At 32.7% G+C, this 25,669-nt stretch overlaps 1 protein-coding gene across 1 annotated transcript; it reads left to right on the top strand.

The window, feature by feature from the left end:
• Positions 1 to 5,507: 5,507 nt before the first annotated feature.
• Positions 5,508 to 8,962, top strand: LOC148272659 (uncharacterized). Its single transcript, XM_088239751.1, has 2 exons — positions 5,508 to 5,627; positions 8,126 to 8,962. Exons 1-2 carry the CDS (start codon positions 5,616 to 5,618, stop codon positions 8,726 to 8,728), a joined length of 615 nt encoding a protein of 204 aa, XP_088095877.1. The 5' UTR covers positions 5,508 to 5,615; the 3' UTR covers positions 8,729 to 8,962.
• Positions 8,963 to 25,669: the final 16,707 nt, after the last annotated feature.

The raw sequence follows: 25,669 nt of genomic DNA, 5'->3' as shown, positions 1-25,669 counted from the left end.
ATACAACCAGGTCTGAGTCATTAAAAAAATCTAATTCTTCTTTGAGTATTTCTTTAACAATAAAAAGAGCAAAAAAGCAGCAAAAAATTTAATCACAAAATTATCTCAACACGTTCTATAATAATTAATATAATTTGTCCGCTTCGTCGCGGTGTAGTGGTTAGCGCGTTATACTACCATTTTTAGGCTACCAAGGTTAACGTGAAATATATATTTAAGAATAGACTATAATTATAATATTCGATGGTTTGGCTACACCTTTATTTCATCATGTCCCTATCAGTACCTTTATTGGTAATCTGTTACATGAAGGTAAGCGGATTAGTCTTACACTTCGGGTGCGGGGTCCGGGGCCAGTCAAACAATGCAGGATTAAACCACCTTTTGTAAAAAAAAATTGCTATGATTTTTTTCGCTGTTTATAAATAATATAACGAATACCAAATACACCACCATTTAATAACAAATCCTACAAAGGCATATTAAACAAAATTTTACGTTAACTTGTTGTTGAATGCGTCAATCACTAAACTAAGAGGCTGACTAAATTTAAAGCTTCATTGAAATATGGAAAACTGTAAAAGTCGATGCAATAGATCGGCGTTTCCCAACGTATGTACCACGTAAGTTCACGCAATAAGGAAATATCACGTATTTTCATTTTTAAAGTAATAAAGATCTATGAAATACTGAACAGTAAAAAATTTTTTTTTTGCTAATTATTAGTAGCATAAAAAATATTTTTAAATTTTGAATTTTGAATACTCGCAAAAACGGTCATTCCATTGGCCAGGTCCCTAATACGTCATGATTTTTGTTTATTTTTTCCTGGCCATTGAAGTTTGTATCGAACATTATCACAAATCTTGACGTCACAACAACCAAGGCCAAACACGTCACGTTTTTCCAGCAATGTATTTTTTTTTAATTTCTTGTTTTTAATTTGTGTAAAAACATTTCTCCGCAATATCCATGTTGGTTTTAAAAATACAATTAATTATTCTAAATCCATTTTATATACTTTTATCGGTATTTTTAGTTTGTGATATTTCCCTCTGAGGAAGTTCAGCCCTGCGGGAAAATAGATACAAAAAATGTTTTCTTACGCGCGGTAAAAATTAGAGCATTAAATCACACGGCACAGTTCCTTGAAAACGTACGAATTAAAAAAAATAATAAAAACGAACTACTTTAAATGACGTCAATAGTTCAGATTAATCAACCAACGATAAGAAAGTTCTAGGAGATTTCCGGTTTACTCACCGTCAGCGGGCCAATCGGCAAAACTGACCGAGAAGAAGCGGAAGAGAATTTGAGACGTCACACGTGGAGTAATTTCAGAAAGACAAATTGAAAAAAAAACTGTTGCGCTGATAATACGATAAATAAAAATTTGAAATTATGGGTTAGTTTTATAGTTTGAAAGTATAAAAAAAACCGTTTAATTTCCTCATTCTATACGAAAACAACTCATTTGCAATATTTTCCCAAAACCAGTAAGGACTTTTTCTGGGTTCGGATAAAGTCGGCTTAAGCACAAGTGATTATGGAAATCTAATTGATTTAATCAGTGACTCTCATTTGAAACAAAAGTTCACAGAACAAATGATATCAGGTCGAGTTTGTTAGAAAATTACACCAATTTATTAAAGCAAGCTTTCATTGTTTTACTTTTTTGGATTTTTTAATTGCGCCGCAACAAAGTCAAAGTACAGAAACAGGCGCGATGCTACAACAGATATGTAAGAATTTGACTCACCAAAATATCGAAAAGATTTGCGAAAAAGATTTAAGAACTCAAAATCATCCGAGTCATCGAAAGTTTTATTCAGTAATATTTTATATGTGTATTATTATTACTAAATAAATAACAAAATCTTTTAATTTTCGGCATCGTGGTATAACAGTCAGCGCGTTTGCCTGCCATGCAAGAGGTCTCGGGTTCGATTCCCGGTATGGTTGATCTGAAATATTTGTTTAAAATTGTGTTGATACACGAGAATATTTTTTTAAAATATTTTTTTTATTGATAAACTTCATAAAAGGTTCATGTTTTTAAAAAATTCTATACATATCTACTTTTATACATCTAGTAAATGTTATCACAGTAACTCTCCAAAAAAAGAGACTCACCCTTGACTTACACTGTTGTAGTAGTTTATTTATTAGAGTTTATGTAATTTTGAATATACGAGTATATGAGAAAAAAAAATCATAAAATAATAATACATTCATACTAATTAACATTTAATGCAGTTTTTACACGTGTTCAAAAAATTTCTTTAGATTTACTTTAAATTTATTTATTGATATTATTTTTAATTGTTTTTAGTTAATTGGGGAAATTATTATAATTTTTAACACCTTTCAGTCCCTGGAATGGCGCTTGAAGCCGAAGACTGACCATTTTACCTTCACGAAACAGAAATTATCAAGATACGCTGCGATCGGTACGCTAATGCAGTTGCATAGGCAATTTTAAGCGCGGAAAGGGATGCTGGTGATAATATATATGCCACGCATGAGTTAGTGTTTTTTTATTTTTAAAATGCATTTCAAATCTTCTTACTACAAATTAAATGCTGAAACAACAGGTTAGGTTAAGTTTAATAATAATAATAAAATACGTTTTGTTATTTATTTGGTTTATTTTATTTATTTAATTTATTCTATTAATTTTATTCTTTTGATTTTTTAAATTAATTTATTTGGTTTGATTCGTTTATTTCGTACATTTAGTTTATTTTGTAATACTTATTTTATTTATTTAATTTGATTTATTTAATGTAATTTATTTATTTTATTTGTTTTATTCATTTAATTTATTTAATTAATTTAATTTATTTAATTTATTTAATTTATTTCATTTATTTCGTTTATTTCATTTATTTATTTTATTTATTTCATTTATTTCATTTATTTCATTTATTTCATTTATTTCATTTATTTCATTTATTTCATTTATTTCATTTATTTCATTTATTTCATTTATTTCATTTATTTCATTTATTTCATTGATTTTATTTATTTTGTTTATTTTGTTTATTTTGTTTATTTTGTTTATTTTGTTTATTTGGTTTATTTGGTTTATGTTTATTTTGTTTATTTTGTTTATTTTGTTTATTTTGTTTATTTTGTTTATTTTATTAATTTTATTAATTTTATTAATTTTATTAATTTTACTAATTTTATTAATGTTTAATTATTATTAAACATAACCCAACCTTTCCTTACTTTACATGAAATAAATTTAAAATAAAAATATTTATTGCGACGTTCAGTCCATATATTTAACGTTTCATTCAACAGTTAAGCTTAGAGTCCGATAGCCATTCGATTGTATGTCGGCATTTAATGAGCAGCCTAGCCGCCCAATTGAGTGGCTGATTTCACTATTTGGCAGCTATGAGTATGTCAATGACGTTGATGATATTATTAAGGAATAATAACGTCGGCTTAACTTATAAAACTTGTCCCAAACATACTTTCGTTTAGGAGAGAGTAAAAGTTTTTACTTTAGTTGAGAATACATACCACATTGTATGGGTATACAAGTTTTACATATACTCGTATATGGATTATTTTACGTCACAGAAAACGTCAAAATATCGTTTTTGATAATTTGTGTATTTCATTTTAATTTTATTTATTTAGAATACGAACAGGTTAAATGTTCATACTCGTACATAGAGACTATTTAAAAAATATATAACCAGTAAGGCCTGCAATTCAATAACATGCATTCATATTATTGTAATTAAACAAAGCGACGCCAACGTTTAAACTACAAAAAAAGATAATTGAACAATGTTATTGAAATGAACTAAAATAAAAGAAATAGGGACAAAACAAAGAGATGGTTGGAAGGAAAAAAAAGGAATGTAATGAGGTGTGGTGGAGGAAAAATGACGGAAAGCAGGAGAGTAAAATTACATTTTATTTTATGATAAATAAAGATTTAAAAAATACAAAACGTCTATTCTCTGTTATTTTTAATTAAATTTTTCTGTATCTATGATTAGAGAGTGTTGAATATATTTTAACCAGGGCTGTCCAAACCAGTAACGATCCCAGGCCAATCCACATAACTAAATTGATTGCAGGGCTGCAGAAACAAATACGTCAACTTTTTGAAGAAAATACAGGGATGTCATTGCGAAAATATAATTAATTTGATTAGTTCGTCTTTAATTTATTTTTTACAATTTTGTCAATATCAACATGAACATTTGTTTTATTTAGATTTGACAAAATTCATAGTGGAATACGTACTTTTACAAAGATAGGTACTGCCCATCATCGACCCGATTTACAAGCCAAGATTCGGTAGTTTTAGGATTAGAACTCCCCTAAAAATAATGACAGAAGACGCTTTGCCATATTAATAAATATTTTATTTATTTATTTGGGATGCCATATAAATAAAATAATGTTTTACGAAATAAATTTGGTAAAAGGAAAATTTTCGTATTTGCGGTAGGTCAAAAACACGCCGCGAGCCGCACAGCTATCTATTAGATCTATAGTTTTAACATTGTTGTCAAATGTTTCACATATACGAGGAGTTCGATTATTTCCTGACTTTACAAATTAGGGTGACAATATAATGTTTGGAATTTGGTAAGGTATCCAAAATTAAATACTTTTAACGGATTTAATTCAACTTTTTATTTTTAAAGATACGGGTGTGATAATGTCCTAACAAAACGAAACGCGTCACATTATACACTCTTGTGTATTTTTAAAAAAAAGTAGAATTAAACCCAATAATAGTATTTTATTAAGGACACCTTACCAAATTCTAATATGGGATTGTACCAATTATCTGTATACGCAATAAATAATGTTGGGAGTTTAGACAGCAATGGCGTTTTTTTTATTTCTAGAGAATAATACATATTTACATTCTTATGATTTACACAAATATGTCATTTTGAGGGCCATTTTCAACGAGTTGTAAATAACTCACTGTTAAAAAATGGGAATCAAGTCGGGGTAGAGTGGAATTCGAGCCACGGAGCTTTGATCTGTGAGTCCGAGACACTAGCCACAGGACCACAACCCGATTCAATCGGGAAGGCAACAAAGGAGCGGTAGGCAGTAGCCGCCCAACTATTAAGTACGTATAGGTACGATTAATCTAATTACGTTAGAATGCGGTGAGCGAACACCGAAGGTACGCAGGTAAGCAGACATAGCGAGGTGTAGGCGCACCGCAAGATTGACGGAAATGCACGAATCAACAACAATTTTTTGCTGCCGGGCGACATTCGACCAACGGCCATGAATATTATTAATAACATCAGATAAGCCTGGCAAAATGTCCATCGCGTAGCGAAGTACAAGTATGCTTGTATGTAGATCATAGGCGTAATGACACACGCCGTGTAACAATTCCATTCTCTTTGGCAAACTTGTCCACGATTAAAAAATGATAACTGGATTCGGAGCATTATTTAACAGTGGTAACGCCCCTCCTTAGGCGACAAGAAGTCCTTGGTTCAAACTATAAATTCGCCCGTTAGGGCCATTGTAACCACAGAAGCAGTTTTCATTCGAATAGGCTTTATTCAGCTTTGTTCAGTCGATTCAGTTTGTTGCAGAACCCAGTCAAAATGAACACAATCGTAAGTACCTAATTATCATTATATTTCCAAATGTCAAATTCTTCAATTTAAATTATTCCCCATGTATTAATATCACCTTATCCCTTCAACATTATAACTATCATTGCTCGAAATCAAAATATGGATTATTATAATTTATTACAATAGACGAGGCAACATGGATGTCTAGGCATTTAAAGAGCTATTGACCTGTCATTTGCTGGTTTAAGTGGCCGTTTTACACAATTCAGCCAATGTTTAATCATTCACACTTCCTCAACCTTTCTATCTGGAAATGTGAATGATCAAACTTAAGAAAAGAGAGAATATTACACAGTGTGTAAAGTGGTCACTTTAAACCAGCCAATAAAATGTCATAACCTATAGTTCCATATTTTGTTCCCAAAAATGGTTTTTCTCGCTGTTGCAAAAAATTTCAATCTTATTGGCAGTGAAATTCAGCCTTTTTTACAAACATTTGGACATACTAAAAAAAAGTAGATTATTGTATTTAAAGTAAACATCAACTTGATAAAGAACATTGCGAGTTCTGGTTGTGGTCCCGTAGCTAGTGTTGCGGACTGACGGATAAAGCAAATATTTATTAAATAAAATAATAATGAACCAAACCGTAAAATCTATGTAAGATGGTTTTTTTTAATGTTATTTTCCTTTTTGAATCCTAGATATGGATAACAGAAGAAATTAATAACGCTTTTCAACATTCAAGTAATATTATGGTGTTCTAAATTCACCATATATTTTGGTTTATATTGTTTAATGATTTTATATAATTTTTACTTTTCAATTTCAAAGAGGATATTGTTAATATAAAAAAGAACATTTTGCGTACACGGTTTGAGATGAAATAATTAAAACGTGTAGAGATAGAATCGGGTTGTGATCCCGTGGCTAGTGTTGTGGACTCACGGATCAGAGGTCCGAGCTTCGAACCCTACTCTGCCCCAATTTGATTTCCATTTTCTTGAAGTTATTTGCAACTCGCCACTTTGAAAATAGCTATCAAAATTGAAAGATTTGTGCAAATTATAAGAACTGAAATGTTGAATTTTTTTACCTTACGATATTACAGTTGTCAAGGTGCTTTTAAAAAAACAAACGTTAAAAATAAGTCAAAAAGTTTATTTAGAAAAAGGAACGGATCTTTGTTAGAATGTTATTTTTTTGTCATAAAACTCGATTTTTAGCACAAAAGTTCCGACGCTTTTTAAAAATACTTTATCAAAGATAATTTTCTGTTTCAAAACTTACATTATTAATAAACCCCCCAAGACTAATCTTAATGTTTAGTTAAAGAGTTGACAGAAAAGTTATCCGTTATTCACGGAAAGTTGTCTGTAATCCATAAACTGTTAAGATAAAGGTTTCTTAGAGAGTTCCCACCTCCTACCCCTGGGGATAATAAACTTATCATCAGCCTTTAAAAGGCGCATAATAATTACATTTATTACTATCGCTTCGTGTCTAATTGATCGTCCAAACAGTTTCTTAGGAATAATATCAAATCATTAGATAAATGGGCATTTAAAAAGTAATAATTTGGTCTGAATAGTGCTAATACCTGTTTTTCCTTAAAACACGATTGTTTCTTTTCTCTGTTCCAAGTATATTTTGGTACTGAATTTATCAATTTATATATTTGAGATAATTATATTATAGTAAGGATCCGTAATACTAGATGACAGTAGTAGATAGGATCCAGGCAGAAATTATGCAGAATTCGACTAAATGAAACATTCAAAGCAAAGCGCATTACATTTGTTGTATAAGTACCCAAAATGTATTTTTTGAAACCATACCAGAAAATTGATAATCTTTGAGGAGGAAAAGATACACACCATGCCGTCTAAATTCTAATCGCCCAAGTGGCCAATCTATTTATTGCCCTTCTATGTAATAGGGAAATATAACTTTTTTTACAATTTAAAATCCATACGTGTATGGACCAGTATTTCACAATTTCATGGGAAATACTGTCGATAAATATCTGTAATTTTTTTTCAATTTACACTTTTTATTCCCCGCGAAAACGGTTCATTGCATTGGCCAAGCTCTTAATACATCACGATTCGGTCAAATGTTGAACTTTGTTTGTGACTGCTTAAATTTAAATAGAACATCGTCACGAATCTTGACGTCACAATTGTCAAGACCGAACATGTCGCATTTTTGTGGAAACATATTTTTATTCAATTTTATTTTAAAAGTTATGTGTAAAAATATTTCCATTCATTGTCCATATTGATTTTGAAAATACAACTCATTTTTTCAAATCCCTTTCACATATTTTTAACGGAATTCGTAGTATATGATATTTCCCTATTGTACGGAATTACTAATAATTCCGTTCTCTACTGCAAAATGGTTTCAATATTTTAGTTTGTAATATCTAATAAGGTTTGAAGGTAAATTGGAACCTATTTTATTTTTGCCATGCCACAGCTCCAACTCGTTATTTTTACTTGTCGGATATTGACAATATTTATCTTTTGTTACAGTTCGTCGCCACTTTCTTGTGCATGGCCGCTCTGGTGTCCGCCCACGGGTGGGATGACCACAGCGACGGTCAGTGGAAGGGAGAAGGACTCGCCGAGAGCCAGGACCATGGACAGTGGGACAATGGCGCATGGGGCGGAGACCACGGAGCGTGGGCCGGAGACAACGGTGCGTGGGCCGGAGACCACGGAGCGTGGGCCGGAAACGGCGCCTGGGCCGGAAACGCCTGGTCCGGATACGGAAACAACGGAGCTTGGTCCGGCAACCACGGAGCCTGGGCTCATGGCGCCGCTCCTCTGGGACCCGACGGCAGAGTAGTAGACACCCCCGAGGTGGCTCACGCCAAGGCCGCCCACTTCGCCGCCACCGCCGCCGCCGGTTCCCACGGAGCCTGGGCCGCCCCCGCCCACTCCGCCTGGGCCGCTCCCGTCCACTCCGCCTGGGCCGCCCCCGCCTACGCCGGAGCCTGGGGCCACGCCGCCCATGGAGTGCCCGTCGTTCCCCAGGAGACCCCCGAAGTGGCCCATGCCAGAGCCGCCCACCTCGCCGCCGTAGCCGCCGCCACCCACGGAGTTCATCATGGAGCCGCCCACGCCCACTGGTGAAGCCCACGCCGAGAACCTAATCCCCGCCTTATGATAAGACCACGTGTAACGACTGATCTTAAATAAATTAAGTAAAATAAGTGTAAATTTGTAAATAGTATTCTCTAGAATATTATGTATAACGTTAGTCACAATTTTTTCTCCGCTTCTTTTATTGTTTTATACATTCTTCATTCTTTTATACGTCAATCTGTTGAAAATATGCATACGAAATAAATCGACTGAATAAATAAATGCATATTTTATTTTCCCCATACACTGTTTTTTCAAATAAACCTGTATCTAAAATCAAAGGCCTTCAAAAAAAAAGTTTTAATGCCGAGAGCCTTTGTTAAGATGAAATAAACGTAAAGTTTTTAAGTTCCTACTATAGGAAAGATCTACAATGGGAGTTAGTTTTTTTAAATTTTTTTTTTAATAAAAATAAATATTAGCGCTCTTATAGTTTGCCCAAATATTTCAATTTTGGTGGCCATTTTCAACGAATTGTAAATAACTCACTATTAGAACATGGAAATCAAGTTGGGATAGAGTGGAGCTCGAACCTCGGACCTCTGATCCATGAGTCCGCAACGCTAGCCACGGGACCACAACCCGACTCAATACATAGTTTTATATATTTCTTACTAGGTTCATAAATTGAATTCAAGATTTTGACCATAAATTTATGTAGAGACCCTTCAAAATCTGTATATAAAAACAATATATACTGGTAAACCTTCTAAATAGAAAAATTTACACTCTTAGAATAACATAAACTATGGTATACAATTGGAAATTTTTTTCACAGTTTTAGTGACAAAAGTTTTTTTAATGAAAATCAAAAAATTGCCGTTTTTATTTTAGAACCCGAATATTTAAATTTTTAAGACGTTTTCTAAAAGTCGAATAGTGCTAGAAAAATGAAATTCTATTTTGTGGAATTAGAAGTGGAATTCGATCTTCAAACTTCTGAGCTCGTATTCTGTCACAATTACGTTTCGTAAGTTCGTTCGTTCCCGCGTAGCTATTACAGTTACCCTAGTTACCAAATAAGGTCCCTGATTCGTTAGATACCTCTTTTACTGTTTTTTTTTATTTGTTTTATTTTAAACAAGAAAACATTGAATCTTATTTCTAATAATGTAATTTAAAGCGATAACGGACGTTAAAATATCTTTTTAAGGTGATCACTTTAAGCACTTTGTAACCACTCACCATTCGCCTACGTTAGAACATTCACACTTCTTCCATTCCACCATTTGATTTACGGTAAAACAGAATTATAGGGTTTAAAAGCATTGGTTGATATGATTGAGACTCTTCTTTTCTCAAAAAATATTAATTTTTGTTAGGATCTAAAGCTTTGTAATCTTACCAGGGTTATTTTATTATTTAAATCAAATTACGAAATTTTTATTTTTAAATATAATAAACACTTCTAAAAATAGTAAACATGTAAATATATGCTTATTAAAAAAAAACTATCAATTAGGTACTAAAAATAAGCACAAAATATGTAAATAAAAACAATAATATTTTTTTTTTACGAAAGCTCAGTTGGTTCCTAAAGTTTTCAACGAAGATTTAGATATAATGAACTCCTGCTTAGGTACATTACAATCTTTTGATTTATGCAAACCAATACGAATTTCATGAACACTTTACGGCTCAGTTTGAATTCAATGTTTTATAAATAAAAATTCTTTAATATTAAAACAATTTCAAATTTCCTTAAAATGATCCATCTCGAGTAGTTAGAACGAGCAGAAGAGTTTATGGACACCAAGGCGGGAAATTTATACTGATGCTGCGCATTTAAATTATTTCAGATTAAAGAGCGGAATCTATTGATTTTTTCCCTAGTGGTTTATATTCGTTTCTCGAATAAAGATAGAGGCTGAATTGAAGAGAATCGGAGATGGATTTGATTAAATCTGACTGGTTCAGAGTCCAGACTGCAAACGGCCAACGATAGTAATTCATTGCGTATTTTTGCTATCACTCATCGAAGATTTACAAGATTAACTTACAGACTTCTGATTCTAGTACATTTATCTCATCATCTCGACTCAAATTAAGCAGTAAGTGGTAATTTGTTGACATTAGCACACAAAACGCAATGGCTGTTATTGTGATAAGAAATAGAAAAAGACAAGTCATGGTTACAATTGATTTATTTGTTAAAAAAATCATTAATCACACAAACAATGTAAATATTCACAGCTGGGGAAGTTATTATAACCATGTACTGTACATACTCGTATAACTCACAGGGGGGCTTTACAAAATACTGAAAGTATTGGCCACAGAAAAGATGGGTCGATGACATCGCCTCTATTGCCGATAAAACATGGATGATGAAAGCGGGTGATAGAAAGGTATGGAGACGTTTGGAATAGGCCGCCATCCAGCAGTGGACAGAATAAGGCTAAAGAAGAAGAAGATTGGGTGATAACATAAGTTTTGTCCGTTTTTTTCCTAATGAAGAGAACAAGAGGGCACAACAAAACAAAATTACGGCAAATGAGTTAATATTTCACAACACCCGAAGGTGATCCGTACACTGCGCGAATATCGCGAGCAGCCTTATTAAGTAGATTGAACGCGAATAAAAGGAAGTGTCGAAAATGCTCACTTTCGTCTACTTTACATTCTATTTTTAAGGCTTGTAATCAAGTAAAATAATACGTTTAACGTAAAAGCAAACACAATATCTTGAAGAGCCGAAAATTTTCTTTCGAACAACGTATAACTTTTACCATTTTGTTTTACATTTGGTGCTATTTTTTATAAACTTTTATATAAGGTATGTGTTAAATTAAAAGATAATATAGCTACACAAAATAATATGTCACAAAGTTACGTCATTTGAGTTGGTTTTATAGATGAGAATTGTCGTATCACACAGAACCACAGAAAAAGTTGCAATTTACAGTATACTTGTATATCACTTACATTATATTATTTTGTACGTTCTATGTAGGTGTAGGTACATAATATAATTATATTTTTTATAGCTTACCTGTAAATAAAATCACCCTTCGCCATTGCGATGTAGTAGCACACAGAGAAGGATTAATCAACGTCCACTAGATCAATTGACAAGACACGAAGATTTTGTATATTAATTTATTTTTGAAAAGACATTATAAAAAGCCATCTAATTTAAACTAAGCATCGTCAGAGTGACGTTAAATTTCTAATTACCTCCCAAAAGACTGCGTAGGTATGTATATAATGCAGGTTTTGGTCCTATGGAGGGATAGGTTAGTACAAAAAATAGGTAAATTTATTATTCCCACACAACATCCTGAGATTCACGCGAAATTCTATTTCTCACGCCCCGAAGCACATAGTTTTCAGGCGCATACCATTAACACCCCTTTTAAATAAAAATACATGATTTTTGTATTGCGTAAGATGTTAATATTGATTCCTGGGGGTTTTACCAGATAGTCAAGCGCCAAATGCATCTAAACTCTAGGTATATTACATCGTGTGCAGTACGTAAGTTCTACCACCAGCGAACTAAATACAATATTTACTATATAAGTACATAACAACACAAACATATTATAGGCGTCTTCCATGGTGTATTGGCTAAGACACTTGATTCACGCACGAAAGGTTTCGGGATCGGTTACCGGTGAGAAGACAAAAAACAAATGTTGTTTTTCTCAAGGTTTAAGGTGTATTGTTCTATAATTCACCACTGTAATTGGGTCTCTTCGCCTGTTGTGACGCAAAAAAAAGCTTTTTAATTTGTGGGGAGAAAGTACAAAGCAGGTGAAAATATATAATAACACCGTATTAAATATATGTACATAATACTGTTGAAATATTCGTATTGCAGACATTTTTTTTGTGAATTTTGACGTTTTCCATCTTGTAGGCTTCACATAAAACGATTAGTATCAAAGGGCTTTGAGGTCTTTTCTTCCAAAGCAAAGCTTCAAAGGCGGAATTGGGGTGATAATTTTTACCAAAAGAAAAAAATAAATTGGATGCATAATATATTTTTCTGTAACTGAAATAAATCTACTATGGGTATTATTCAGAAACGTAAATTTTTCGATAACTGGTATAACTCAATATTGATTGTGTTTAACTAACATCATAATAAAGAATAACTTATTTTTATAGCATAAATGTTGAAATAAATTTATGTGGATAAAATGCCCCGTATAAGCTATTTTAAAGAGGATATTTTTTATAAGAGGTTAATTGTATTACAAGATAAGACCACAGGTATAAGACAAAAATATTTTAAAGAAATACATAAAATTACTTTGACAATGTTTGATTATGTCCAAATGCTTGCAGACTGGCTGGATTTCCTCCCTAGGGAGTTTTTCGTATTTAAATTTATTTCAACAGAGAGAAAAAGTTTTTGAGAAGGGAATATGGAAGTCTAGGCATTTACAGGGCTTATGACCTGTCATCGGCTGGTTTAAGTGGCCACTTTACACACTGTGTAACATTCACCATTCTGCCCATGTTTGAACATCCACATTTCCTCAACTCTTCCATCTGTTAACTTTTGTGAAGTATGTAAAGTGGCCACTTAAACCAGCCGATGACAGGTCATAATTCCTGTAAATGCCTAGACTTCCATTTTCCCTTCTCAAAAACTTTTTCCCCTCTGTTGAAATAAATTAAAAATTACTTTGTTTTATGCACTACTTTATTTTTTACTGTCACAACCGACTAGTTTCGGCAACTCATGTCGCCCTCTTCAGAGTTATATAATAACTAAATATACATACATAAAAGAAATAGTGAACAGTGGGTGTCAATAAGGATAGGGAAGGGAGTAATTGTGTTTATGGTAGGTTTAAACTTTGCAGGGAAAATCTTTAAAAAATGGCTTTTACTTAAATTTAATTGATTATTTATAATATTAAAATTTTGTTTGGCGGCGTTTTTTATTTCGGGGATTTCCAAACTATTTAATCGATGAGTTTTATTATTTACATGTTATATTTCTATTCCATCTTTAAAATTAAACGAATGGTTATTTGTCAAAATGTGTTCATCTTCTATAAGTAATATGACAGGTTTTTCGAGTTTCAAAGGCGTACCTTCTTATGGAGGAATTTCAGTTGGAATCTTCTTGACAATGTTTAATGATTTCATTTAGTATTCGGTATTTTGTGTACATTAAATGCTCATCTTTGTTTTTTGATTTCATATTAACACGTTATACCATTACTTTAATTTATTCTGAAATTTTACACCTTTTACATAACAATAAGTAGAAATATGTAACAATACTAGAGCTAATAAAAAAATAAAATGTTAATCTAATTATACATAATAAATAAGAAAAGTTTACATCATTGTATGTGTGCGACGTTTGTTTTCATGTGTGTGTACGTGAACGGGTGAGAGGCTGAGGGTGCGTGCGCGTGGGCGCGTAAGTAAAAATAATAATTGAAAAAACGTGTTTTATAACGAATAAGGCATATGCCTGAGAGAGCTTAGAGAGAGGTTTAATTTATTTTTTAAATATATAACATGTTTATTCCTATATTTGAAACCTTTTAAAAAATATTTGAGTCAATTGATGTTTTGATTGATGAAGCATGGTAAATTTTTAAACCTTATTCCATGATGTATGTGTACATTATGATTTTATATTTTAATGATATTTGCCATGTATATTTCTTCCTTCCCAAAAAAAAAACACAGGACTTTAATTATTTAGAAAAAAAAAATTCTGTTATGAAATAGTTCTTTACCTTCATATTTTTTTAATGCATTTTTAAAAGTAAATACTGAAATAGTAATATTTGTATTTTTCCACGCGCAACTTTATGTTTCTTCCGCTTTGGATTCCAGCACAGGCATAGTGAAATATTGCCGGGTAAAACCACCTTAAGAATAAATATTTAATATTTCACATTTATATAATATTTTAGAAGTCTATTATTCCATATTCACAAGATTATGAATCCAACAAAGAAAGACATTTCCACTAACGATAATAGCATCGAAGTGGTTGATGAATACACATTTGTATCTGGGACACAAAATCAAACTTTGTTAGTAAAACCAGACAGCGGAGTTGGTAAACAGAAAAGGGGTGAGTTCGGCGCTTTCAGCAAGATAAAGTATATTTTTGAAAATAAACATATTCCAGTACGCTTAAAAAAAAGTTTATAAATCGCGTATGTTGCCGGTGACGACATACGGACTAGAAACCAAGTTTGTGGTGCAGAAATATCTCCAAAAACTAAAATGCATCCAACAATTCAAAGAAAAACAGATGCTCGGTGTATGTCTAAGAGACAGAAAAAGAAATTAAGAAATAAGGCGCCGAACCGAAGTAGTGGATATCATGGATCGTGCGACAAAATTAAAATTGCAGTGGGCAGGACACTTAGCGAGCCAAAATGATGGCAGGTGGAAACCCAGAATATTAAAGTGAAGACCATGGATCGATGATATAGCCTCGATAGCTGGTAAAACATGGCTGATGAAAGCGGGTGATAGGAAGAAATGGAGACGTTTGGAAGAGGCCTTTATCCAGCAGAGGAAAAACAAGGCTAAAGAAGAAGAAGAAGAGGATTCACATGGACCCTGCGAGGAATCGAACCCAGGACAAAATGTGAAAAAATATTTAGTCAAATGCAAATATTGAGTATGAAACTTTAAAATATTGAATAAACAGATTGCTTCGGGAATAAATGCATAACACCGTTGCTGTTTTCATTTTTATCCATATACGTATATCGTATATGTGTATGTGATGACAGTGATGACTGTCATACGTATTATTATATAACTTTTGATTCCATTTTCGACATGTATTATAAATTTTTATTATTTTTATTATTCTATTATTATTTTGTATATTTTGTATATTGTTTTGATTATTTTGCATATTTTTTTTGATTACCTTTATATTGTTTTAATATGTCAATAAATATTTTTGATTTATATATCGAAGAGTCCCGACTTAACACGGAATTTTCTAACAAGTCGGGACATAAAAAACATATAATTGTGTCTATGTAAAATTGTGTATTTTGTGCATTAAATAAAAAAATAAATAAAAAAAAAACATACAAAATTATCACTTGTATTGTTAATAAATAACATTATAATGTACTCGGATGTTCAATCCAGTCGGAAATTAAATCAGGGACTTTAATGCATAGAACAATGTGTACAGACATGAGCCAGCCAACAAATAAATATAAATATATTTCGCTAGGATACAAGAACCAATCAATGCGAGTATATTATCAGATTTGATCGAACCAATCAAACATGTAGCGTAAATCGCGGTCAAATAGTCCGGCGTCCGTAGAATTATGGATTTAGTCCAAGAGGTACGACATTTTTTTGTTGTTGTTTGACTTGGCTCACGGAAAACAAATACGAGAGATAGATCAGATTACGAAACTGATTTAATCTCACTTGCGGAATGAGGCAGCTTGAGGTCCCGGGTCCGATTCTTGACAAGATCGACATGAAATATTGGGTTTAAACCTTACGGTCCCTGGATAATGTTGATTGCTCACGTGACGGATGATCGCGATACGCTGCATCTGGTTAACCAATTCAGTGCTCTTTGCATCATCGGATGCGGATAGTACAATGGCGTAAAATGTCGAAAAACAAAGCCTTAGAAAATTTGCATAAATAACTTACTGATAAACAAAGAATAGTAAACAGAAATAAACCTGTATTCACTGAAAAGTTCATTCTACTCTGCAGTCAAATCGATAAAAAATCGGATCGTGGTCCCGTGGCTAGTTTCGCGGATTCACGGATCAGAGGTCTGAGGTTCGGACCTTACTCTACCCGAAACAATAGAACCCTTTCAATACCCATCCACCGCTTTAGTTTTTTCCCTCCTCTTTCACAGTATTAGCTGCTCGATTATAAATAACTTAAATAACCTCCCGTCTAATGTCCACGATGCCCCTTCTTTATTTACATTCAAATCACGTATGAAATGTCACTTCCTGAATATTTTTATTTTTCCTTTCTCCTCCTTCTTTCCTCTCCTCTTCATCACCTCCTCTTTTTATAGATAGTGTAGATATATGGTCAATTTTTATTTCTTAAAAAATATAAAAAATATTTTCCTTTACAATGAAAATATTATACTATACCAACAATATGTTTATACACCACCGAATTTCTCAAATTAAACGGTTTGGGTAGGTAGGAAGAAATTGCCTTAAGGCAATAAGCCCGCCCTTAAAGCAAATGTATGTAAACTGCATTTGTTTATATAGTGTTAAATAAATAAAATACCCAATTTGATTCCCACCTTCTTAAAGTGAGTTATTTACAGCTCGTTGAAAATGGTTTTTAAAGTAGAAATATTTGGGTATTATTACTATATAAGAACGAGAAAGAAGAAACATTCTTCGCGTATGAGAATAAAATGTACTTTTTTTTGCACCAAAACAGGCGAGAAAGCCCAATTATAGTTTTGAATTACAGCACAATATGCCCAGGCTCGATCTTTTTAAAATTAATATTTGCGTACTTTCCTCACCGTGTCTTTCTTTTCTTAATATGGGCGTAAGCTCACTAAAAAATGGCGTCTTTATTTATGACATCACTTTTATATTTTGATACCTGAAATACCATAGAAAAATTCATGAATTTAAATTCAAACTTTTATTTAAAAAATAAGTTAAGATATGGGGTTCAAATATCTGACATTGCAATTTTTAGTTAGAGACACTACAACAGAAACACAGAAACACTAGTCATTAATAATTTCATGACGAAAACGAGTAAAAATTCATGTTAAATTTATAATTCTCAGTAATTGTTTTTTTTTCTATCAACATACACGGCAAAATTCCTTTTTACAAAACTTATAATAAAAACTTATTTGGTGGAATATTTTTTTTAAAAACATAAATTACTTTTTACTCAAGATTTCGAAACAAAAATCAAACCTTAACATAATACATTCAGTTGAAGTTTAAAACATTTCGAATTTTTTTTTAAAATTAAATTAAACAATAAAACATTTTAAAGAATAAATATAACAAGAAAAATCATAAACTATTGTTTCATACAATAATTACACTCAAGGTATAATTACCATTCACTATCTATGAAAAAGTTTAATAGGTTTGTTTTATAAGAACCCCTACACTAAATAAATCCGATACGTGGGAATAACTATTGCCGAGTTCCTGGAGTCTATTTAATTCAGCATTACAAGTATACACTGTCCGTGAATTGTTGCTATAAAGCGGTGGCATCAGTGAAGTAATTCTTAAATTTAATTTGAGGATTTGTCTTAAGTAATTTATAATTTCGTCTTTAAATTTTCAAATTAAGCTTATGTATAACATATCTCGACAAGTTTCCCGATCTTCAAGCGAAGATCAAATATTGTATATTTGAAGAGATTCAGAATAAGTGTTTTTCTTTCCTTTACATCCGAAAAATATTTCCAAACTCTATTTGATAATCGAACTTTATGGGATCGTATTTACTCAGATCGTCAAATATGATCATATTAATATTGCGATTGCGGTAATATTACGTTTGGGTATGCGGTTGTACGATTTTGTGAAGAATGGAGGAATAAGGGAAAGGACGCACCAACTTCCGATGACAACTGTCATCAAGCGGAGGCGATTCGTTTGGCTGAGCCATATACTTCGGATGCCTCTTGAGAGCCTTAACCACACTTGACTACTTTACAAGGCATCAGGCTCTCGACGTCTTGTATGTCGGCTGTTGACTGTTTGTCAGCAGTTCATGTCAGAACTACGAAAAGCGAACCTGACTTGGGAGGCGCATGAGCTGTAAGCTGACTGAGATGCTTGGAGGCTCTTTGTGGACACTATATGCTTCAACTTGGGAGCGGACATGAAAGGATGATGATATATAAATGTTTCGGATACACAGAAGTTTCCATATTATTATAAATTGATCGAAAGCTTTGTAGCTATTTTAAAGTTAAAATTGAATATATGCAAATTACAATAATATCAAAGACATATTTTAAAAAAAAACCGCATTAAGAAGTTTCATAGGGTGAATTTTCTCCAAAAAACATTTTTAAGGAAGGGTAAAACATTTTTTTAAAAAAGTAACCCTGTTTTAAAGCTGTTGTAAAAAAGCATATTCAAATATTTGAAAAATCTAACCCTGATTTACATATTTTTATTCAATAACTCAACACTGTTATGTATTTTCATAATAATCTTATTTGTAAGGGGCAAGCTGTCTTCTTTTGGATGGCTGGCAGTATTGGGGGAACAAATTTTTTATAGGTAATTTAGTTAAGTTGTTAAAAAAATTCCCAAAAATAAAAAAAGAGAAAAGTGTAAATATTCTTAAATTTAAATGTAAAGAGTTTACATGTTAAAATGCTTTGTTAGATAATACGAAATAAGTATTCAATAAATTATGCATAAATGTATAATAAATTATGCATAAACACGTAAAAAACAGTGTAAATATTATAAATTAAGATAATACGTGTACAATAGTGCTAGAATAAGTATTAATGTGAATTTTGACATAAATTAGTCCATTAGACAACGGAGCGGAATAAATTATTACAAAACATGTTTATTTTATTATGCTTTATTAAGTTAGTCCATAACATCAAAATTTAGCAGGAGTTATTATTTTTTAAACTGTTTGATTTTACTTAATTATTTCAAGGTATTTAAGTTTTTTTCTCTTTAGGTTGCTCTCTGCATAATTTTAAATCCGTGTACAATGAGTTTTGAGACTAAGTTTCTCTTCTCATTGGTAATCTTGTCTTTTTTCATCTTTAGTTTTGTAAGTATTGCATTGTTGATAATTTTTATTCAAACCTCCTAATTATTTTATAAATGAAAATTGCACCATTTTATTTTTGATTGCTTTAATGTGCGAAAGCCATTTTTTTATGTATTCTTTCTCTATTTGAATAAAATGTAAATTTGTTTCGAGTACCATCCTCACTGCATTATTTTGAAGAAATTGAATATTTTTTTGATTTCCTCTTCATTAGATAAAAAAAACGATATCACATCATATTTTAGACATTATTTGATAAACAATTTAACAGTATTTTGATTTTGTACAAATTTTCGTAGATAAGCGCTGAATTTATTCCACATAAAACCAGCATTATCCTTGTACACTGTACACCCCTTGACTTTTATCCTTATTTTTATAAAATATTCTACATTTCTGTAGTAGTATGACTGATATTTGTTTATTGATAAATCTTTTATGTGTTAACAGGCCTTCTGCAATCCTATAAGACGATTCTTTACATTATAATGTTTACAAGAGTTTTAGAAACAAATTTAGAAATCTCCATTGAAAGAGTTACTGAGATATTTGCGAAAAATTTTGAAAAAGAATTGTGAGATTTTTAAGGATGCTTCACCAACTCAATGGAGAATGCTTATTTTGCGGTGTCTAATAGTATAATTGAAATGTTGTTTTTGCAAGATTTAGGGACGGTTTTGAATTACGCTATTATTTAGGTAGGTTGATTTTTATGTATAGTTTATTTTGGCTTCAATAACTAATTTTTCGTTTTTGGTGGAGATTGCTACGATTGATTTAAATACCCTCATATGATAGTTTCCCCTTTAATTTAAATTCTACAGCGTTGCAGTCCATTCATAAATTAAATAACCTCCGTGTGAGTAACAATAAGTTTTCATATAAATTATTCTAATGCGCCTATTAACAAAAGCGAAATTTGTATGTTGACTTAATTCACCGACAGGCAGTAACACATTAACATAGAGTTAAAAACATTCAAACGTTAAACTAAAAAAACCGACTTATAATGTTTTTTCCCATACACAAATATCTGCGGGCTATTTTTCCGATCGAGGCACCCCAGCATTGGAATTAACTTTCCTAAAATACCATTTCACCTTTTCATGTCACATTAAACTTTGTTTCAATCATATCATTAATATCTTCCAGCCGGTCGCATCTGACCGACCGACGCTGTTTCGGCGTGGCGTGGTTGTCATGGCGACCGAATCGGACGCTGCGTCAATAGGCGTCGCTCACCCCGCTGCCTCCCTCGGATGCTTCCCGCGCCGGGGGATAAAACTACCCTCCATATTATATACGGACAGCTCCGATTAAAGGGCCAGTATTTACCGGAGAGAAGGGGGGGTTTAATTACAATTGCAACGACTAATTTAGCGGCATCGAGTGGGAAACACATTATGTTAACTGATTGGGAAACTTGATGCCTTTCAATACCCTGGCATGATTAAACTGTACACAATAACGATGATATAATTAGAAAAATGAAGCTCTCACATTAAACAAAAATCAACTGTTTTTTTTTTGGGAAAAAACAAGAGTTTTTTGATATAAATTATGCAGAAGATTGAAATTGTACATTAAAACTTAAATTTTTAAAACAGTCAATATTCATTTCCCCTAGTCACGCAAGTCAATTATTAAGTACATTTAAATAACCCAGTAATAAAATAAAATAAATTAAAAGGTAAGAAATCATAATAAATCAGAAACTGCAAATAAAATATATGTATTACACATACACATACAAATAAATAAAGTAAAATAAAAATTACAAAAACAAATGACAATGAAATATATATGTATAGTAATAGTAAAAAATAAACATCAAACTAGGCTGTAGTCCCGTGATAGTGTTGTGGAATCACGGGCCAAATCAAATCAAATCCCGATGAACATATAATGAACATGTATTTTTAAAGACATACTTGTGGGAGTCATAGTCCATTGATCGATGCCAGAAAATACGAGCAACAAGTGCTAAAAGCAATTCAGTGTTTTCTGTAGGATACAATACATTATATTCTGTAAGACTCACAGTATTGCATATAAAACGTCCGTCAACATTAGAGCAACGTACTTCAGTACATTTACTTCATCAAATACTTGATTCCCGCCATAGAGGCATGAAAAACAAAGAGGCGTGGCACACACGGCGTGGTAACGCCCAGTCAGCCAAAAGAGTCAGCCCAACCAAGTTAGCTCAACGCAGTCACTAAGTTCTAGCGCGTAGTCCAAATGAAGTCACTTCAACTACTTACGCTCGTACTTTATAATAAAGTTTTTTATTTAAATTTTTGCATATAATTTTAATTGTACATTGGCGGGGTTATTGCCGAATGGCAATTTCTTCCTACCAACCAATAACATAAAAGTTTTATTTTTATAATTCAAGTTAAAACATATTCAATAAAAGAGAACGATAAAAAAAGCTAGAGATATATAAATATTGAAATAAATGTATTTGTATATAAATTACCTTAAATCAATACCATTACTCAATGGGAAAAAAGAGGGAAGAGGAAAGGAGGAGAGATTAAGGAAGAAAAAGGTTATGTAAATACTTATACGGAGTAGGTTTATATTTATGTCAGACTATCAATGCTTTTATAATAAATTATAATATGTTTACCTAGTGAAATGTCTTTTTATTTTAATTTTGGCTTTTTGTTCTAATTAATATGTGAGAAGAGGGTATGATTTCATTTACATTTTGATTTGTCTCATGAATCCGTTTGACTGATCTGGTCAGTGGATAAAAGTACGGGTGGGTGATCTGTCCCCAGACTTTACCATTACAAATGTGGATGGGATTTGATTCCATGGTCAAGGGTCACGCCGCATGGACAGTAGACATATGAGCTAGAAAAGAAGGACGAATTATGGATGCGAATAATGTCATCTCATGAATCTGATCTGAACAAAGAGGTGAGTAGCGCTAAAATTTTTTCACGAAGGTATTGTAGAGCGTTAGGACTATGAAGTTGAGTGAACAGAAGCGAGATGGTGTGATAATGTATAATATTAAGTGTCTTGACGAAAATATAGACTAAAAAAAGTTAGTAAACTATTATGCTTTATTTAGCTATTTGGTATTTTAGGTGCGCGGGTTGCGTGATCAGATCACGTCGGGGTCACCATTTTAGGTGTGTAGGCATGTGTGCAAGAGGGAGTGATACGCGTGTTCAGTTTGGAGTGAGTTTATTGACTGACTAAATAATATTAGGTTATGGTATTGTGGTTAGTGTTGCGGATTCACGGATCAGAGGTCCGAGGTTTGAATCTCACGCTCTCGCAGCTTAATTTCCTTTTTCTAAGAGGGAGTTATTTATAACTCGTTGGAAATGGCCACCAAAATTTAAATATTTGGGTAAATTTTAAGAACGCTATTATTTATTTTTCTTGAAGAAAAAAACATATTTAGTTAGAATGCATACCTGATTTAATGTGTGAAGGCGTTAGTGGTTGTAGTGCCTTTTTCGCAACAGCGTCATTAATAAAAATAGATATTAAAATAGTACTCTATTGATTATAATTATTTTAGGTCACAGTCTGTCTTGAGTTTTAGTTTGCCGAGGCGAGGGTTAAATACGTCTATTGAGGGGATGAATAGACCTTAATTATTTTCCCTGACCTACATTTTATTATACACCACTTATAACTACGTTATACTCCCCCTGATTTGCTGAAATCTCAAAATGGAGACAGTAATGTCCTACAAATAGTTATATAAACACTTTGACAATACACGTGACCGGGCGGAAAAAGAAAAACCAGAATCCTGGACGAGCATATTCTCAAATTGCCCAATAGTATAGTGGTTGGCGCGTTTGGCTACCATGCTATCGGTTGACATAAAATATTGGTTTTAAAAGTGGTATACTCTGCAATATTTTATTGTCCCTGGACTGACGCCTGAAGAAAAATAGACAAATTTCCTGTAAAGACTGAGGTATTGCATTGAAAGAAAATGCGAGTTTTTTTTGCTTTAATTGATAATAAAAAATGTGTTATCATTAAAGCTTAAAATATGTTTTTACAATGTGCGTATATGCAAAGAAGCCACAAGAACAGATCCGGTAAGTGAAGTAGGCTTTCAATAGGGGCTAGAAGCGTAAGACTGATCGCTTTACCTTAGTGTATGTAACAGATACGCTGTATTAGGCTTACCAATGCGGTGCCCTATGTCGCACGGTGTGGATAAAGAAATGATGATGAGTATTGTAAATTTTTATCCTATTTCATATTAATTTCTGTGTATCTTTAAAGAACATGAAAATAAATAATTATGCAAAATTTGTAAAAGGCAAAAAAAGAATCTAGTCCATACCAAAAAGATTAAGGAAAAACTGAGATTAAGTAAATTAATTTTTAATACAGACTTTCAAACACTATATTTTTAGTGTGTTCAAATGTTTATAGACAAGTTATACTAGGAACTTTCAGATAGAGATAACCTCTTTGAAAAGCGAATATAAAAGTGTCGGCAGTTACTGGGCTTATGATTTGACTTCTATTATAACACTGGGCAATAAACAAAAACTTTTTTTTGTCTCGGCAAAAAAAATACGCGATTCCGATAATATTTAATTTCCTGAATTTAAATACGATATCAGTTTTTTCCCATCACACAAGGCCAAGAAACAGGCATTTATAATTTTAAACATTTTAATACTTTCTTGGTGATGGAGAAATTACGAATGCATATTTGAAATCATGGAAAAGAAATGAAAAGACAGATGCTCGGTGTATATCTAAGAGACAGAGTAAGAAATGAAGAAATAAGGCGCCGAACCGGAGTCGTGGATATCATGGATCGTGAAGCGGAATTCAAATGACAGTGAGCAGGACACTTGGCGAAACAAAATGATGGCAGGTGGACACACAGAATAATAAAGTGTAGACCATGGCCGAACAAAAGAAGTGCTGGAAGGCCACAGAAAAAATGGGTCAACGACATTGTCTCTATTGCCAGTAAAACGTGGATGATGAAAGCGGATGATAGGAAGGAATAGAGACGTTTGGAAGAGGCCTTTATCCTTCAGTGGAGAGAATAGGGCTGAAAAAGAAGAAAGAAGAAGATTTGAAAACAGAATAAATAACTGCATTAAGTGCACCTATTGGTACGTGTGAGATAAAAATCACTTTGACCAGTGTAATTAAAGTATACAAATCAAAAGAAGACTGTATTTAAGAAACACGAGTATACAAACAGAGGCAGAATGGTGAAACCACGGCGATAACTTTCAGCGTAACTATGTGTTAGACTGATTAAAATGAAATAGTTGTTACAATTTGCGTCCCTTTTCTGGAGTTGGAAGTAATCATTAGCACACCGAGTGCGACTCCAGCGGAAAAGTTTGATAATAGTTCCTGATTACCGAGAAAAGTTTTGATACTTTGCTAAAGTTAGAGGGAGGCGTTGCCCGAGTGACAAAATGTTGGAAAACGCGTCTTCTCCTTCTCACTTTTCTTCGGAGACCTAAAGTCACGAGAAATTACACTGAAAACTTTTGCGAAATGGAGAATGTTTCGTCGCTTCAAAAGTAAAACTCACTGAGAGCCAGTTACCCCAAAAAAGTGGGTTGAAAAACGTTTAAAGTTTTTTTTTCCTATCATTTATCTTATCTTTCCTCTCCCCGGTGAAGCTTGGAAATTATTGTAGCAATTCTCACTTTGTCGGCAGCTACCCTGAACAAGGGCCAAGTGCTGCAATGGTCACGCAAGTTCTTTAGTCAAGAGATGCGCCTTCAACCTGCACTGCGCCTTGTAGAATGACTTGTTAAATGTTATATTTTTCGCCTGTCATCACATGCCAAAAGTCCTCAAGTTTTCTTTTCTTTATGGTCTTCAGTTCCTCTTTATCTTTTCTTTATGGTCTTCAGTTCCTCTTTATCTTTTTTCATCCGTCGGAGAACGTCATCGTTTCGGACTGTCCATTCGGGAATTTTTTATATCCTCCTGTAGCATCATATTTCAAAGGTTTTGATATTTTTTGAAGTGTTTTGGGTGATTGTCTACGTTTCAAACAAACAAGGTCACGCATCCTGAAACAGCAGTCTAGCGCCTCTCTATTCTGACTTTGATCTCTTGTGAGTGATCCCATTTATCACTCAGCCAGCATCCTAAATATTTGTATTGATGGACTTCCTCAATAACCTGCGCTCCAAGTTC

Source organism: Micrasema longulum, unplaced genomic scaffold (assembly GCF_059751315.1).
Source record: "Micrasema longulum isolate JH-2025_06_02 unplaced genomic scaffold, ASM5975131v1 h1tg002254l, whole genome shotgun sequence".
NCBI lineage: Eukaryota > Metazoa > Arthropoda > Insecta > Trichoptera > Brachycentridae > Micrasema > Micrasema longulum.
The sequence above is the reverse complement of the archived record's forward strand: the minus strand, read 5'-3'. Positions and strand labels throughout refer to the sequence as shown.